Source organism: Bidens hawaiensis, unplaced genomic scaffold, assembly GCF_021521415.1.
Source record: "Bidens hawaiensis isolate Kalapana, Puna unplaced genomic scaffold, B.hawaiensis_p1.1 tig00002273_1, whole genome shotgun sequence".
NCBI lineage: Eukaryota > Viridiplantae > Streptophyta > Magnoliopsida > Asterales > Asteraceae > Bidens > Bidens hawaiensis.
In genome coordinates, this window is record NW_027491121.1 from 706029 (window position 1) to 720887 (window position 14859).

At 39.8% G+C, this 14859-nt stretch overlaps 2 protein-coding genes across 2 annotated transcripts; one reads left to right on the forward strand and one right to left on the reverse strand.

The window, feature by feature from the left end:
• Positions 1-1177: 1177 nt before the first annotated feature.
• On the forward strand, positions 1178-3258 carry LOC143613857 (syntaxin-related protein KNOLLE-like). Its single transcript, XM_077087463.1, has 2 exons — positions 1178-1835; positions 2929-3258. Exons 1-2 carry the CDS (start codon positions 1212-1214, stop codon positions 3256-3258), a joined length of 954 nt encoding a protein of 317 aa, XP_076943578.1. The 5' UTR covers positions 1178-1211.
• Positions 3259-14189: 10931 nt separating this feature from the next.
• On the reverse strand, positions 14190-14852 carry LOC143613452 (uncharacterized). Its single transcript, XM_077087153.1, has one exon. It carries the CDS (start codon positions 14850-14852, stop codon positions 14190-14192), a length of 663 nt encoding a protein of 220 aa, XP_076943268.1.
• Positions 14853-14859: the final 7 nt, after the last annotated feature.

A 14859-nucleotide genomic window follows, 5' to 3' on the forward strand; every position in this document is an offset into this window, starting at 1 on the left:
CGGTTTAGAACCCGTTAATCGAAAACCGAATCAATTCGTTTCTCAAACAGCCTTCTACCGAATCCGGTTCGCGTATTTTTCGATAAAGCCGGTTTAAAACCGACCCGAACCGGTCTAGATCAGTTTGGCTACTTCTATGTTTAAACTGGTTTCTAAACCGAACCGGTTTAACACAAATTGGTTTGGAATATGTAAAAACCAGACCGGTTTTGTTTTTTAAAATAACTAGTTTTGTACACCTCTAATGTAACTATTAGGCAACTAATTATTTGTAGGCTTAAGTAACCAGGTTATTTATTTATTTTTTTAAAATCTAGCCCCAACTTAGAAACATGCTTGAGTTACCCATAAACTTTTTATATATAGTTTAACAAAAAAATATGTTTAGCCGTAACACAAATCTATTTAACTTTATATTGAGTATTACCATTACGTGGTATAAGCCATTCTTATTTTGATGGGGCGGTAATGTGGTCAGTGTGTAAAATAAAATTTCATGGGTTCAAAAGTCAATAGAGCGAAAAAAGTTTATTCGTTTTAAAAATATAAAAAAGTTGGCGTGATATAATTACCGGCCGTCTAGTTTGTGAGGGTGAATTGATAGTGAGGGCAACAAAGAAGATAAGAAGGACATGAAGTTAGATTTTTAATTTTATTAAATTTAATAAAAAAAAAGTAATACGTTTATTGAACTTATTTTAAGAAAATGTATAATAAAATCCATTTATTGACCATTTATATTGCAAAAATCTCTATTCAAGATTTAACATTTAACATAGTATCAATTTCGTTTTTCACAATGATAATTTGGTTGTTTTACTAATATATCTAATCAAACAATTAAAATTTATTAACAAAAAAACTTAAGAAAAAAAGTTCAGCTACAAAATAACACAAACATTAATGAACGGCAACATAACCTATGATTACAATTTAGTAATTATAAAGTTACCAAAACTAAAAGTGACTTTGATTCAAATAAAAAATGCATTTATGTAAATCAAAACAGTTCCATTTAATTAAATAAAAGCACAATATATAATTATTTTCCCAAATCATGAAAATATAGCCGTTACCAATCTCAACGGCTACTTCATCCTCAACATTCATATACACAATAAATCCCCAAATCAAATTTCACAATTCAAACTCCCTTCAATCTCCAATCAAACACCCACTTTCCAATTTCTATCATCAAACCCAGATTCACCATGAACGACCTCCTTACTAAATCATTCACAAGCTATGTCGATCTCAAGAAAGCCACCATGAAAGACCGAGACCTCGAATCCGGACCCGACCCCCACCTCCAGATGCAGCCCATCCAGCAACCCGATCACCGCCTCACCGACTTCCTCCACGAAGCCGAGCTAGTCAAACAGGAGATGAACTCCATCCGTGAAACCCTAGCCCAACTCGAATCCGCCAACCAGGACTCCAAATCACTCCACAACCCGGACGCGTTGAAATCCAACCGACGCTTAATTAACAACAACATTGTTAGTGTCTTGAAGAAGGCCAAGACGATTAAGGCCCGCCTTGAGGAGATGGACCGGGCCAACGCTGAGAGTCGGAGACTGTCCGGGTGTAAACTGGGGACGCCTGTGGATCGGACGAGGACTGCGGTGGCGAACGGGTTGAGGAAGAAGCTGAAGGAGCTGATGATGGACTTTCAGGAGCTGAGGCAGCGGATGATGAGCGAGTATAAGGAGACCGTTGGCCGGAGGTATTTTACCGTCACCGGAGAAGAGCCGAATGAGGAGGTCATTGAGAAGATTATTCATAGCGGGACTGATGGTCAGGGTGGTGAGGAGTTTATGTCCAGGGCAATTCAGGTATAAAAATTGTTACTTTTGTGTAGATTTACTGTTTCGGGTGGTGATTATTCGGTTTCAAATTGATTAAATTGAAAATCGAGCAGGACTGAAACTGAACCGAGTTATAAATTTGGTTTTCGGTTCAGTTTTTAGTCAAAATCGAGTTGGGTTTCGGGTTTACAGAAATATGAACATGGGTCAAACCAAATATTATTATGTTTATTTGAGTTTGTTTATTTAACCAAATCCAGTAACAGTTTTAACCAAATTTATTCACATCAGCTGATAATATTGGCACAGAAATTTTTAAAAGTAATTCTATTGACTTTTTTCTTCTGCTTAGCCGAAAGCGGAACCGGATTGAAATCTAACCGAGCTATATATCGGTTTTGGGTCGAAACTAGATTGGTTTTGCTGTTAAATGTTAAAGTCAGTTAAAACGAAAACTGAATCGGATTGGCTTCAAAACAAATTTTTATATCGGTTTTGGGTCGAAACTAAATCGGTTTTGCTGTTAAAGCCAAATAAACCGAAAAACAGTTTAAATTGAAAATCGAACATTATTGTAACTGAACCGAGCTATCTATTTGGCTTTCAGTTTGGTTTTTGGTCAAAATCTAGTTGGGTTTCGGGTTTTCAGATATTTGAACAGTTTTATCCAAATTTATTCACATCAACTGTTTATTTGGCTTACCCATTAAGCCGAAAGATGAACCGGATTGAAATCAAACCGAGTTATAAATCTGTTTTGGGTCGAAACTAAATTGGTTTTGCTGTTAAATTCAATTAAACCAAAATCTGAACTGCACTGAAATCAAACGAATTCGGGTCGAAAATCTGAAAATCTGAATTCGGGTCGAAAATAAACGCATATTAGGTAAGCCGAATAAATAAAATATTAAGTAATTAATTAAGCCTTGTTATTTAGCTAAATTCAATTACAATTACAATTACAATTTAGCTAAATTCAATTACAATTTAAATTTGTGTATTTGGTGGAAAACTGAATTTGAATTGGTTTTCGGTTTAATTTTCAAAACAGTTTCACCAAAAAGTCAAAAACCGAACAACGAACATTCAATTCGTGTTGAACATTGTGTTGAATTTACAGGAACATGGGAGGGGAAAAGTGTTGGAGACAGTGGTGGAGATACAAGACCGCCACGATGCAGCCAAGGAGATCGAGACAAGCCTCCTTGAGCTCCACCAAGTGTTCTTGGACATGGCGGTGATGGTTGAGGCTCAAGGCGAGAAAATGGATGATATCGAGCACCATGTGATTAATGCGGCTCAATACGTGAATGATGGGACTAAGAACCTCAAGACCGCCAAAGGGTACCAAAAGCAAAGCAGAAAGTGTATGTGTTTCGGGATCATACTTTTGTTGATCATCATCCTCGTGATCGTCATCCCAATCGTCACCAGTGTTACCAAATCTTGAGGAACATGGATGTGTCCTGTTTTATTTACTTTATTCTTTTGTTGAGTCTGGTTAATGTGTTACTTCTTGAATATCGAAAGTTAGATCTTACTCAATATATAAATTATAAAATCTACTATTTGAGTGCTATTGTTTTGAATTATGTGATTAGTGGGCTTGATGTCCATAACCCGTTGGGTAATGAATAATTATTAATTATATATACCGTATACTTCAAACAAATCGGGTTGATAGTTTACCTACGGTGATAACTAGACACTGAAAAAATAGACAGCTGATCTTAAAAGTAGAGGTGCACAAAAAACCCGAATATGGAACCGGACCCGAAATAAATACATGGAACCGGTTTTTTTTAATACCCGAACCCGTACCCGACCCGATTTATACCCGGTAATACCCGAAAACCCGAACCGGTTCCATACCTGGAACCGGGTTTACAATACCCGAAACCGGGTATTTCAAATACCCGATGTATACCCGAAAAATACCCCTAAAAAGTGCACCTTTTAGAAAATCCAATCGGAAAAACCCACAAAAAGTATTCATACCCTTATATACCCGACCTGAACCCTAGGGTATGGTTTTTAGAGACAATACCCGGTTATTGCCAATACCCGATTATACCCGAACCCGGGTATTTGAAAAACCCGATTTATGCACCTCTAACCAAAAGCATGGTTGCAGGGTTGGGTCGTTGATCCTCTATCCGGCCCGAGTCGCGTAATTATCTAGAACTTAGTAGTTTTCTTGGCCCAATATTTTTAGATCACAAAATAACATTCAGTTTAATTCCAGAAACTGAAAAAAAAATCATATCTATTCACAGATTAATCCGCTATTCGACGCCTTAAAATAGCAATACTCGGGTGAGATGTATAGAGCAAGTTTATAAAGTTAATAAGATAGAATCAGACCTTGTCTAGCAATAACCTAGAGAGTGACTTTTGTCAATTCAGAGTCACTTTGTCGACCACATTTGTGTGTCCAACGAGACAAGACTCATCGGGTTCATGTTAAGCCTAAAATACTTTATCCGTGTCCACTTTAATAATTTGTCTAAATTGAACACCAAGTATATTTTAAAGTATCCTCCAAAGCATTATTTAATAACAAACTTCTTATTTTAAAATTACTCAAATACTACTTTGAAACAATTATATATACTACGCAATTAACTAAGAATAGTAAAAACCAATAGATTTTTAACAAGTGTGATTACAACATATGGTGAAAGAACAATTGTAAGAAATTATGTCGGTTATAGTGGTGAAAGAGTAATTATAGGAAACTATGTCGGTTTTTGGTAATTTTAAATCTCAACCATTGATTAACATGATTCAACGACTATGATTTATTCCTAGTCTTCCTAAGAAACTACTTCTTTTTAGTATAACACTCACCTATATTATTGAACCAGAAATTCACACACTCTTAATAAAGCAACACCATTTGCTCACAATGGATACTTAACCTTACCACTTATGATATACACAGTTTTAAGTTTTAACACCATGATATTATTGTGTGGCTAAGAGAAGCTGTCAAATACATTGTTTTAATTAGTGTTGACCAAGTCATTTAATTAGTCCATCAACTAGTGATTAACCTGGGCGGCCATAAGATTCAAATAGTCGGCATGATTCGGCTGGCCACCTTTCTATTTCTTTAATGATAAGATAAAATATATATAGAATCCGAGTGTGTTAACAATAATAATATGTTAGCTAGTCTTAAGTGATCTTTGAATATTTTGTGACTAATGACACAACCAAGGATAACAAGAGATTATCCTCAACAAAAAAATGTTATATATTAGTACCTATGATTTAAATTGATCCTCTAATTAAACATGCACAAAATTACGCGTTTTTTAGAATTAAATAAATAAATAAAATGTTACACTCGTCGGAAAATTGGTGTGTTCAAAATTGGGGCTTCATAAGTAAGTTAGCTCTTAGAATTAATGTGTATCATTTTGTAAGAGCGATTTTAAACATTTTGTAAAAAATAAATGAGAAGATTATGATTATCCCTACGGCCATGTACCGTATTATGGCCCGTTAAATACCACGAGTTATATTATATTTTCCACTTATCAACCAATATATTTGTTATATATAATAATGTCTTGACGAATATAAATGAAAACAAATGGCGAGTCTTGACAATTAATAAAAACTTGTAAAAACAAACAAACATATAAAATGTCATATTATGAAGAAGCATCTCATCATCTTTGCCTATAAATTCTGAACCAAGATTTTCAATTTCATATCAAAATTTAAAGCATTTCCAAAGCGATTCAAAGGCAAATACCAAATGGCTAGCAGCTGCAAAAAAGGTGAGATTTATACTTTATTGTGTTTTTATATAACTTCAAATCATATTTTGAGGTTGCTAGATACTTTTGTTTTATCATTCTTTTTTAGTTCTTGTGAAATGTAGTTAAGGGGAAGAAATCATGGCCCGAGCTAGTCGGGGAGCATGGTGAAGCGGCAGCAGCTACAATCGAACACGAAAATGAAAAGGTGGATGCAATCCTTGTGGCAGACGGGAGTTTTGTGAGCACCGACATCCGATGTGACAGGGTTAGGGTTTTTGTTAATGGCGACGGGATTGTTAAAAGGGTACCTAGAGTTGGTTAATATCCCTTTACTCGTTTTTCTCGTTGTTTTGTTTTGTTTTGTTTTGTGTGTTACCAAATTTCTGTCTTTATTGTTGCAAGTTTCCGCTTTCTAGTGTAACTGAAATGTTGTTGTGTACTTCGTGAAATTAAATGTTGTTTATCGTGGATCAGTTGTGTTCGATCTTAGATTATCAAAAGTTAAATCACGTTTCAGTTAAAAGGAATGTACGAGTAAAAGATATATCTATATTTTGACGGTAGACAAAAATTTTGGAATAACATTTCAAACTAAAAATCTTTATGTGATATTTAACTTGTGTTTGTGATCGACAAGTTGAACCTCACATAGACCCTAATGTGATACAAACTTGATAATTGCTTCAAAGACACGGACCAAAAACAAAGTATTTCACGGTTGACATCAACATGACTTGCTTAACTTGATAGTTCTTTTTCTTCATATTACTACTTTAAAAAATAGAAATTTAAAATAGAGAGACCTTTTAAATAGGGTTAAGAATACAATGGGCCTAATAATGTAATTGAGTATAAAGCCCATATTGAAGAAACACAAATCCACCCCTCAAGGTCTAACACGTTAGTCCGAGGGGTTTGGGTAAGTATTCCCTACGATGGGTTATAAAACCTTCTTGGCGCAGATGAGCGTATCCTGCAAAACAGAACACCGTTAGCTCGTTACGAGGAATGTTGGGGGGGGGGGGGATTCTCTCGTACCCACCCTCCGGTGTGAGAATCAGTACTTGGTAGTATGGAATGTATTAATAGTGATAGTATGAGAGAGTATATCATTTACCATTCGGAGATCAACTGGTATTTATAGCCGGAGGAGAGAGAGAGAGAGAGAGAGAGAGAGAGAGAGAGAGAGAGAGAGAGAGAGGATGGTCAACCACCTTGTCAGGTTCCTCCACCGATAATATTCTCCATTCGTGTGATCGTAGAGGTTGGTGGAAGTTGGTGGGCATCATGGCCTTTTGACAAGGACGTTTTGTACTATTTTGTACCGTCCTTTATGTGTTGTCCGGTCCCCATTGGTTGAGTGTTTATTCCCATGTAGATTGTACCTTTTTGTCCCATGCTTATGAGACCTTTGCGCCACCATTCCCTAGGCGTCAGGGAATGTGTATTATATTAAGAAGTAACTTTAGCGCCATGTGTTATGCCTGGCGCATGACATTTATTCCCGGCATATGTTCTGCCCAACGTTCTGGTTGCGCTGGATTTGGGTGTTATACTTGTTAAATGGTGGGTTTAATACCCTACCTCTACAAGTCCCCCCTAGTTCATAGTTGCCCTTTCTAAAGGGGGGCTGTGGACTTATCATGGTCTTTTGGCTTTTATTGTATCTTTCAGCCGTTTGTAGTCCGCTTGTTTTTCATCTATATTGCCAATTTGGGTGTCTAGTTAATGAAAACCATTGTCCTGACAATTAGTTACTTAACAAGCATCAGTCGATGTAGCATGGTTTTGTTTGTTGACAGGTGATTTATAATAATCTTCTTTTGGCGGGTGATTTTTATTAATCATCCCTTGGCAGAGCCTATTTTTGGCGGGTGATTTATGAAAATCATCCATTGGCGGAGCCTATTTTTGACGTGTGATTCATGTTAATCATCCCTATTTTTGGCGGGTGATTTATGTTAATCATCCCTTGGCGGAGCCTATTTTTAGCGGATGATTTATGAAAATCATCCTTTGACGGAGCCTATTTTTGGCGGGTGATTTATGAAAATCATCCTTGGCGGAGCCTATTTTTGGCGGGTGATTTATGAAAATCATCCCTTGGCAGAGCCTATTTTTGGCGGGTGATTTATGAAAATCATCCCTTGGCGGAGTCTATTTTTGGCGGGTGATTTATGTTAATCATCCCTTGGCGGAGCTTATTTTTGGCGGGTGATTTATGAAAATCATCCCTTGGTGGAGTCTATATTTGGCGGGTGATTTATGTTAAGCATCCCTTGGCGGAGCCATTTTTTTGCGGGTGATTTATGAAAATCATCCCTTGGCGGAGCCTATTTTTGCCAACACTTATCTTTTTCTCGTATGCTGATGACGTGTTATTTGGCGTAAAGGGGTGAATTAAATGCAAGTCAGTGAAACGATGGTTGGACGTGACAATTTGACGACGGTTGCTCTGCTGTGCAGCTTTTTCGCCTGTGTCAGGCGAGTGTGAGCGAGAATCCCGGTGACGCGCCCAGGTGTAACACATTTCCACTGGCGTTTTGTTATCGCGGCGCTCGTTTATTGGACCGCGTGTCGTCTATCCCTTTTGTATCTCTGTCCTTTATTAATTACGATTAGTATAAAAGGGAGGGGTTACTCCATTTGGAAATCACTTTTTCACTTTCACCTGCATATTTTCCCACCCTTCTTTGAATCCTTTCTCCTTTATGGCTGAGTCTTCCCAATCGTCGAAGACCAAGAAGAACAACAACATGGAGTTCGTCGGTTGTCGCATGGCTGTCGACGACTTCAATAATATAGTCAAGGTCTATAACCTTGGCCCTGAGTATGAACCTGAATTGCCTGCGTTTGGCAAGACGGCTCGGGAGGCTCCTACCGGCAAAATTGCCATGTATAGGGAGTATTTTTTCCTGGGCAATTTCCGATTGCCCCTCACTCGCTTTTTGCTGGATGTTTTGGATGCTTTTGGGCTGCACCTCAGCCAGATTCATCCACTCGGAATGGCTCGGCTTCGCCATTTCGAGTATACTTGTCATTGCCTTGGTATTATGCCTACGACTGACAAGTTATCGACTTTTTACCGGTGGCGTTTCTCCCAGGGGTGGTATAATTTGTTTACTCGCCCTAATTCCAAGGCGATTGCTTTGGATGCACTGCAGAGTTTGCACGAGTGAAAGAGTCTGTTCTTCTACGTTTCTGCGCGCGCGGTTCCTCATTCCATGCATTTTACGGATGTGAAGGAGCTTGCTGAGCCGAAAGTGGCTCCTTTTTCTGGTTCGGACTGGTTCACCACTTTACATGCCAGCCTTTCCCCACTCTGTCACTACTCTGAGCGTGCGCTGGTGCTGTTTGGCATGAGTTGCATCTGGGAGGATGCAAATATGGTGCCGGTCATCCATAACGGTGTAACATCCCAAAATTTAGAATAATAATATTGAATATTGGCTCGTTATGACGGACTGTTTACTTGAGTTAATAAATAAATAGTAAAATGGTAGAAGGGAAAGATAAGTAGGTTAATTAAATGGAATTAACCATGGACTAAAAAGAAAATATGGGTATTAGGTTCATGGGTTAAGGGAGTATAAATACCCCCTTAAACCCTAAATCTTTCCATTTCCATCCATCTTATCCATAATATTCCCTACACACTCAAGAACACACATACACACCTCCATATACGACCGCGAGCTAGAGGAGAAGAATCCAAGTCCAAATCAAACTAAATATTGATAGATCCTTGATATACAAACAAGATATACGATTCAAGTCCATAACCAAAGCTAGCCGCGACCTAAAAACCGTATAAAGGTATGTTCTTGACCTTAAAGGTTACGTTTTTATGAACGAATAATCATGAAACTCAAACCTAGAGTAGATCGGGTCTAGATAAATCATAAAGTTGCAAACTTGATGATTAAAATGGACTTAACAAACTTATGGTTATGAAAGGTTCATCAAGAAAACCCTAGATCTAGCTTAATGGACGTTTCTATGCTTAAAGGTTCAAGCTTTATGCTAGAAACAGGTTAGGTCTTGGCGATGGGATGATAACGAACGTAAAACAGTTAAGGGGGTCGGGATTTAGGTAATTAAAAGCGTAGTCATGTACCGATTGACCGTTATGGAGCCTAATATGGAATTAAAGATAGAAAATATGAACTGAAAGCATCAGACCACGAGTTTCGGTCAAATTCTCTGCCAACCCGGGTTTTCGGTTGTAAGGGGTTTTTGGTCAAAATGGGTTCTCGGTCAAAGTGATGGGTTCTCGGTCAAACCAAGGTTCTCGACCAGAACAGGTTTTCGGTCAAATCAAGGTTCTCTGCCTTGAGTTCTCGGCCATCCAGTTCTGTTGGGCCTGAACCTAGTTGGGCCTAGATGCAATAGTGGACGGTTGGGCCTGATTTAACTAAGTCCACAAATGTTAAGCCCATATCCAATTTAGACAAACTAGCCCATTATATAAAATCCCAACTTAGAAAATAATATAAAATGTTAATGGAAAATGTGTTAAGATAGTTAATGAAAATAAATTTTTTTCAAGCTGACCTGGCAGCTTAACCCCAGCCAGGGGCTCTGCCCCTTGGACCTTGATAGGGGCTGCCGCCCCTAGAACCTCGCTGCCAGGGACGCTACCCCCGGACCCCTTGTTCGTTGTGGGTTATATAAAGATAGAAATATGATATGAGTAGCAATAGTTAATTGATACATGTAAATATTATACAGTTAGCCGTGCACAGCTCAAGAAGGGAATAACTATTAATGATGAACGTAACCGCATTCAGGTGAGTTTCTATCCCATTTCCTTGTTATGTTTTCGGGGCTGTGTACATACTCGATGTGATAGTTAATACACTTACCTTAAATGGTAAGTGTATGCCATGTATGATTTATATGTTATTCATGTATGTATATTTTGAATGTGAATGAAAGCTTGTCGGTACGTGAACGATCTTCGGATATTGCACGTATTGACAAGGGAGGTATGTATATGATAGTTGAATGTGTATGTTAAATATATGGATAACATATGAGTATGTATGTATGATAAAAAGAAAGTATATGTATATTACGGGTATGTAAACACAATATGTACGAAGATGAAGAAGTAAGGGATCAAACCCTAATAATATATAAGATTGAGAAGTAAAAAAGGGATCAGACCCTAATAATATCTGAGATAGACAAGAAAGGGATCATACCCTAAAATATCTGAGATAGACAAAGGAAAGAGGGATCAGACCCTAATAATATCTGAGATAGACAAGAAAGGGATCAGACCCTAAAAATATCTGAGATAGACAAAGGAAAGAGGGATCAGACCCTAATAATATATGAGATATAATGAACAGTAACTATATAGTATGAAAATAATAAAGTATGAACGTATATATGAAATCATGTAATGAAAGTAAATGAATAAAGTAATATTATGTATCTTCGGATGCGCAATTGATGGTAAGTAAATGCATTGTTTGATGTATGATTAACTATAACTCACTCAGCGTAGCTGACTTTTAGTATGCACACATGTCAGTAGAATGAGACAACTGGCTTGAGCGGGGGCACATGGCAGAAGAATAAAAGTCTGGCATCTGAAGATATAAGGCGTTTTTAATTAATGTTTTGATTTGAAAGACAATATGTTCGTTAAAGACAAAGTGATGGATTTGATTGTGATGTTTATGAAATTTTTTAATATTCCACGAATGTTTTAATTAACTCTGATATTTAGAACTGTGTTTATGAGTAAATCCAACGTCCAAAAGTGAGGCACCGGTAACAGGGCCTTTCAGACGTTGTTCAGGGTTAGTATCGTATTTCTTCTCTACTTTTAAGTATATTCATATAATAGTAACCCGACTTCCTTTATTCAGAGGTGGATGATCTATGCTCCTTCTGCAGCCCGCTCCTAAGGGCGCGAAATTATTGAGGCGGAGGGATTTGGGTCCTCATAAGGAGCCGATCCTTGCAAGGACTGCCCGGAACTTTGTGTTTCCTCTTCATATGGGGCAATCACTTGCTCCACGACCGCTGCCATCTCCCAGCTTTGTTAACCCTCATGGGGGTAAGTTCCACTCGCTATCGTTGAACGTATTCTTCTATTTGTTTCTTTTCTAACATTCCAACTTGCTTTTCCAGGTAGACGACCTAACGTTGTGCATGTTCCTAAGTGCAGTAGTAGGGGCACACAACGCAGTGGTGGGGAGACTTTTGCGTCTCCGATAGATACCTCCGCGAGAAACGTCGTGGATGATGACGACGATGTCGTTCTCATCTCCGCTATTCCGTTTAGGGCTCCGGTATCTTCGTCCGCGACATTGCTTGAAGCACTTGGTTCCGGTGCTAGCGCGGTGTCTTCCCCAGCCACCTCCGCACAGGTTTCTGTTGGCTTCTCATTGCTTTCAGTCTCGCAGCCTGTGACTTCTGTGTCTGTCTTGGACACAAGTCTGGTTGTCGCTACTCCAATTTTGGTGGCGACAGAACATGTGTCTTCTACATCCGCAGCTCCTGGAACTGTTGTGGATACGAAGTTCGTATCTACCAGTTCATCTTCTTCTTCCTCCGCAGTGGGTGGGGCGTTCACTGTTCCACACAATTCAGGCTCCACCCCTGTGATTAATGAAGACGATGAAGAGGTACACCACCTCTTCAAAAAGCCTCGGCTTGGCAGTTTCGTGAAGAAGGGCAGTCTTGTTAAGTCGCCAGGTATAATTTTCGTGATCAATATTGAGATTTTTTGACACGATCCACTTTAATTTGCCTTTTATCCATGTTCTAGGTACTTTGGCGATTTCTTCACCGACTGCTGCTTTTGCTGCTGCATCTTCACTGGCGGCTGTTTTTGCCAGTTTGCCGATGATGACAAGTGTTGGCGGCTTGTCGGAGGCGATGCCTACTGTACAGATGCTGAGTTTGCCAATGATGACGGGTGTGGTTGGCCCGTCTGAGGCCGAAACCATTGTGATGATTGTGCGTGCGTCGACGGAATATTCTATTCCGGTAGTCTCTCAGCAAATGTCATCTGTTGGACTGATGAAGGCGATTATGGACGAATCGTCTAAGGTTAGTCTTGAATCGGCGGGTATTTCTTTTGCCGATCTCATGAAGTCAAGACAGTCCTCACCAGACAAGGATTACATTCTTGATGGTGATGAGGTCGTGCCGCCGCCTTTCATTATTGGTGCGAAAGTGCAAAGTAGATATTTTGATTTCTACGGTGGCAGTAGTGGCGGGTTTAGTGGTGGTTTAAGTGGCGGGGTTTTGAATCTAGATATGGACCCCCGTGATTCTATGAAGGCGAATCAGGTTTTTCGCCCTCGATGGAAGGTTGCTTGCGAGGCCAATTTTGAAGACCCAGCCACTTGTAAAGAGTTTTTGGAACATGTTGTTTCTCCTGGCGAGCGCATTGCTCACAAAATCCAGCCTCGGAATAGTCTGTATTCCGACGCTGCTTTTCACCAAGCTCAGACTTTCTCTAGTTTCGCGGAATTGCTACGCGAAAACCGTGCTCTTCATGAAGAGAAGATCGAGGCAAGTACCCGGATGGGAGAGATGGAGCAGTTGGTGAAAGATATTGAGGCTACCGCCTGGAAGGCAAATAAAGAGTCATCGGAGCATCGCCTGGCTCTGATTGATGCTGAAGCGAAGTTGGCGAAAGTTGAGGCAGATTTGGCGGAATCTGTCCGCGAGCGCGCCGCTCGCTTTAAGGAGTTTGAGGCTGCCTGCAAGAGGTCCAACGCCGATCTTGCGGATGCACGCAGCCATGCTCTTTCTGCCAAGGAGGCTTCCGCCAAACTCGAGAGTGAAAACGCTGTTTTTCGTAAGTGTATTGAAGAGTTGGAGGCGGAAGCTGAGTCTAGGAAGGCGGATGCGGGCAAGCTGGCTAACACGTTGGTCTCCAATGAGGAGACTATTAAAGCTTTGTCTACTGAGTGTGCCGCTGCCGCTGCCAACCGCGATTGGCTGTTGAAACACGCCATCTGCAAGGTATTTCGTAAATATATGTTTATGCCTTTACTTGCATTTTATTAACGTCTTTATTATGTAGGTTGCCCAACGCATCATCACTGACGATGATTTAACGCGTTGTGTTCGGGCCCTTGTTACTGCTTCCCGGCAACTTGGTCACAAGATGGGCTTTCAGGATGCTGTGACGCACCTGCGTGATAACCTTCCTCCTGAAGCTTACGTTCTTCAAGCTATTGATGCGGAAGCGGAGTATGCCGCCGCTGAGGCGGAATATGATGCTCTTACGTTTCCCATTCTTTCAACGGTTGCTGGGTACGCTAAGGAAGAAAATGGCATGCAACTGTTGAGGAAGCTGCTAGAGCCTTCGTTGGCTGGTCCGTCCTCCACATCTGGTGGTGACCAAGGAAATAATGCGGCTGCTGTTGACCAGTCAGGAAATAGTCTTAATGACGTCTACTAGGCTATCTCTTTGTCTTGTATAGCTGTCATTTTTTTTGTTTCGCGGGTGTCAGTACTCGCTTGTAATTACTTGTACATAAGTGTAATGAACTTTTCTTTTGTGAAATGCGGAGTATCGTTTCCATTCAAATTTGTTTGACCCTTGGCCTGTGTTTACAACTTTGGAATCGATTTACATATAACATCTTCGCAATTGTGCCGCATTCCACGTTCTTGGAATTGGTGATCCATCAAGTTGCATCAGGACATAGGCACCTTTTCCCAATACTTTTTTAATTTGATAAGGGCCTTCCCAATATGGCACTAACTTGCTTTGCGTGTGCGCTCTTGATGCCTCGTTGTTGCGAAAGACGTAATCTCCGGCATTGAACTCACATACTTTTACTTTTGCATCGTAGTACTTTTGTAGTTGGCGCTTGTAATTTTCTTCTCTGATTGCGGCTAACTCTCGACGCTCTTCCAGGAGCATTAGGTCTAGGCGCCTTTTCGCCTCATTGTCGTTTTGTAATGTGACCCTTGGTGATGGAACGCCAACTTCTGCGAGAATCATTGCTTCGGTACCATAAGTTAGGTTGAACGGCGTTTCCGCGTTACGTGTATTTCTTTGGGTTCGTATGGCCCATAGGACGTGGGGTAATTGATCAACCCATCCTGATTTGTGATTTGCCAACATTTTCTTGATTCCGCCCACAATAGTTCTGTTGGCGCGTTCTACTTCACCATTTCCTTGTGGATGAGCAACGAAAGTAAACATTTGAGTGATGTTGAGCTCTTTTAACCATCGTTGGATATGTTGATCAGCAAATTGTGTTCCGTTGTCGATGACCAAATTCATGGGTAAT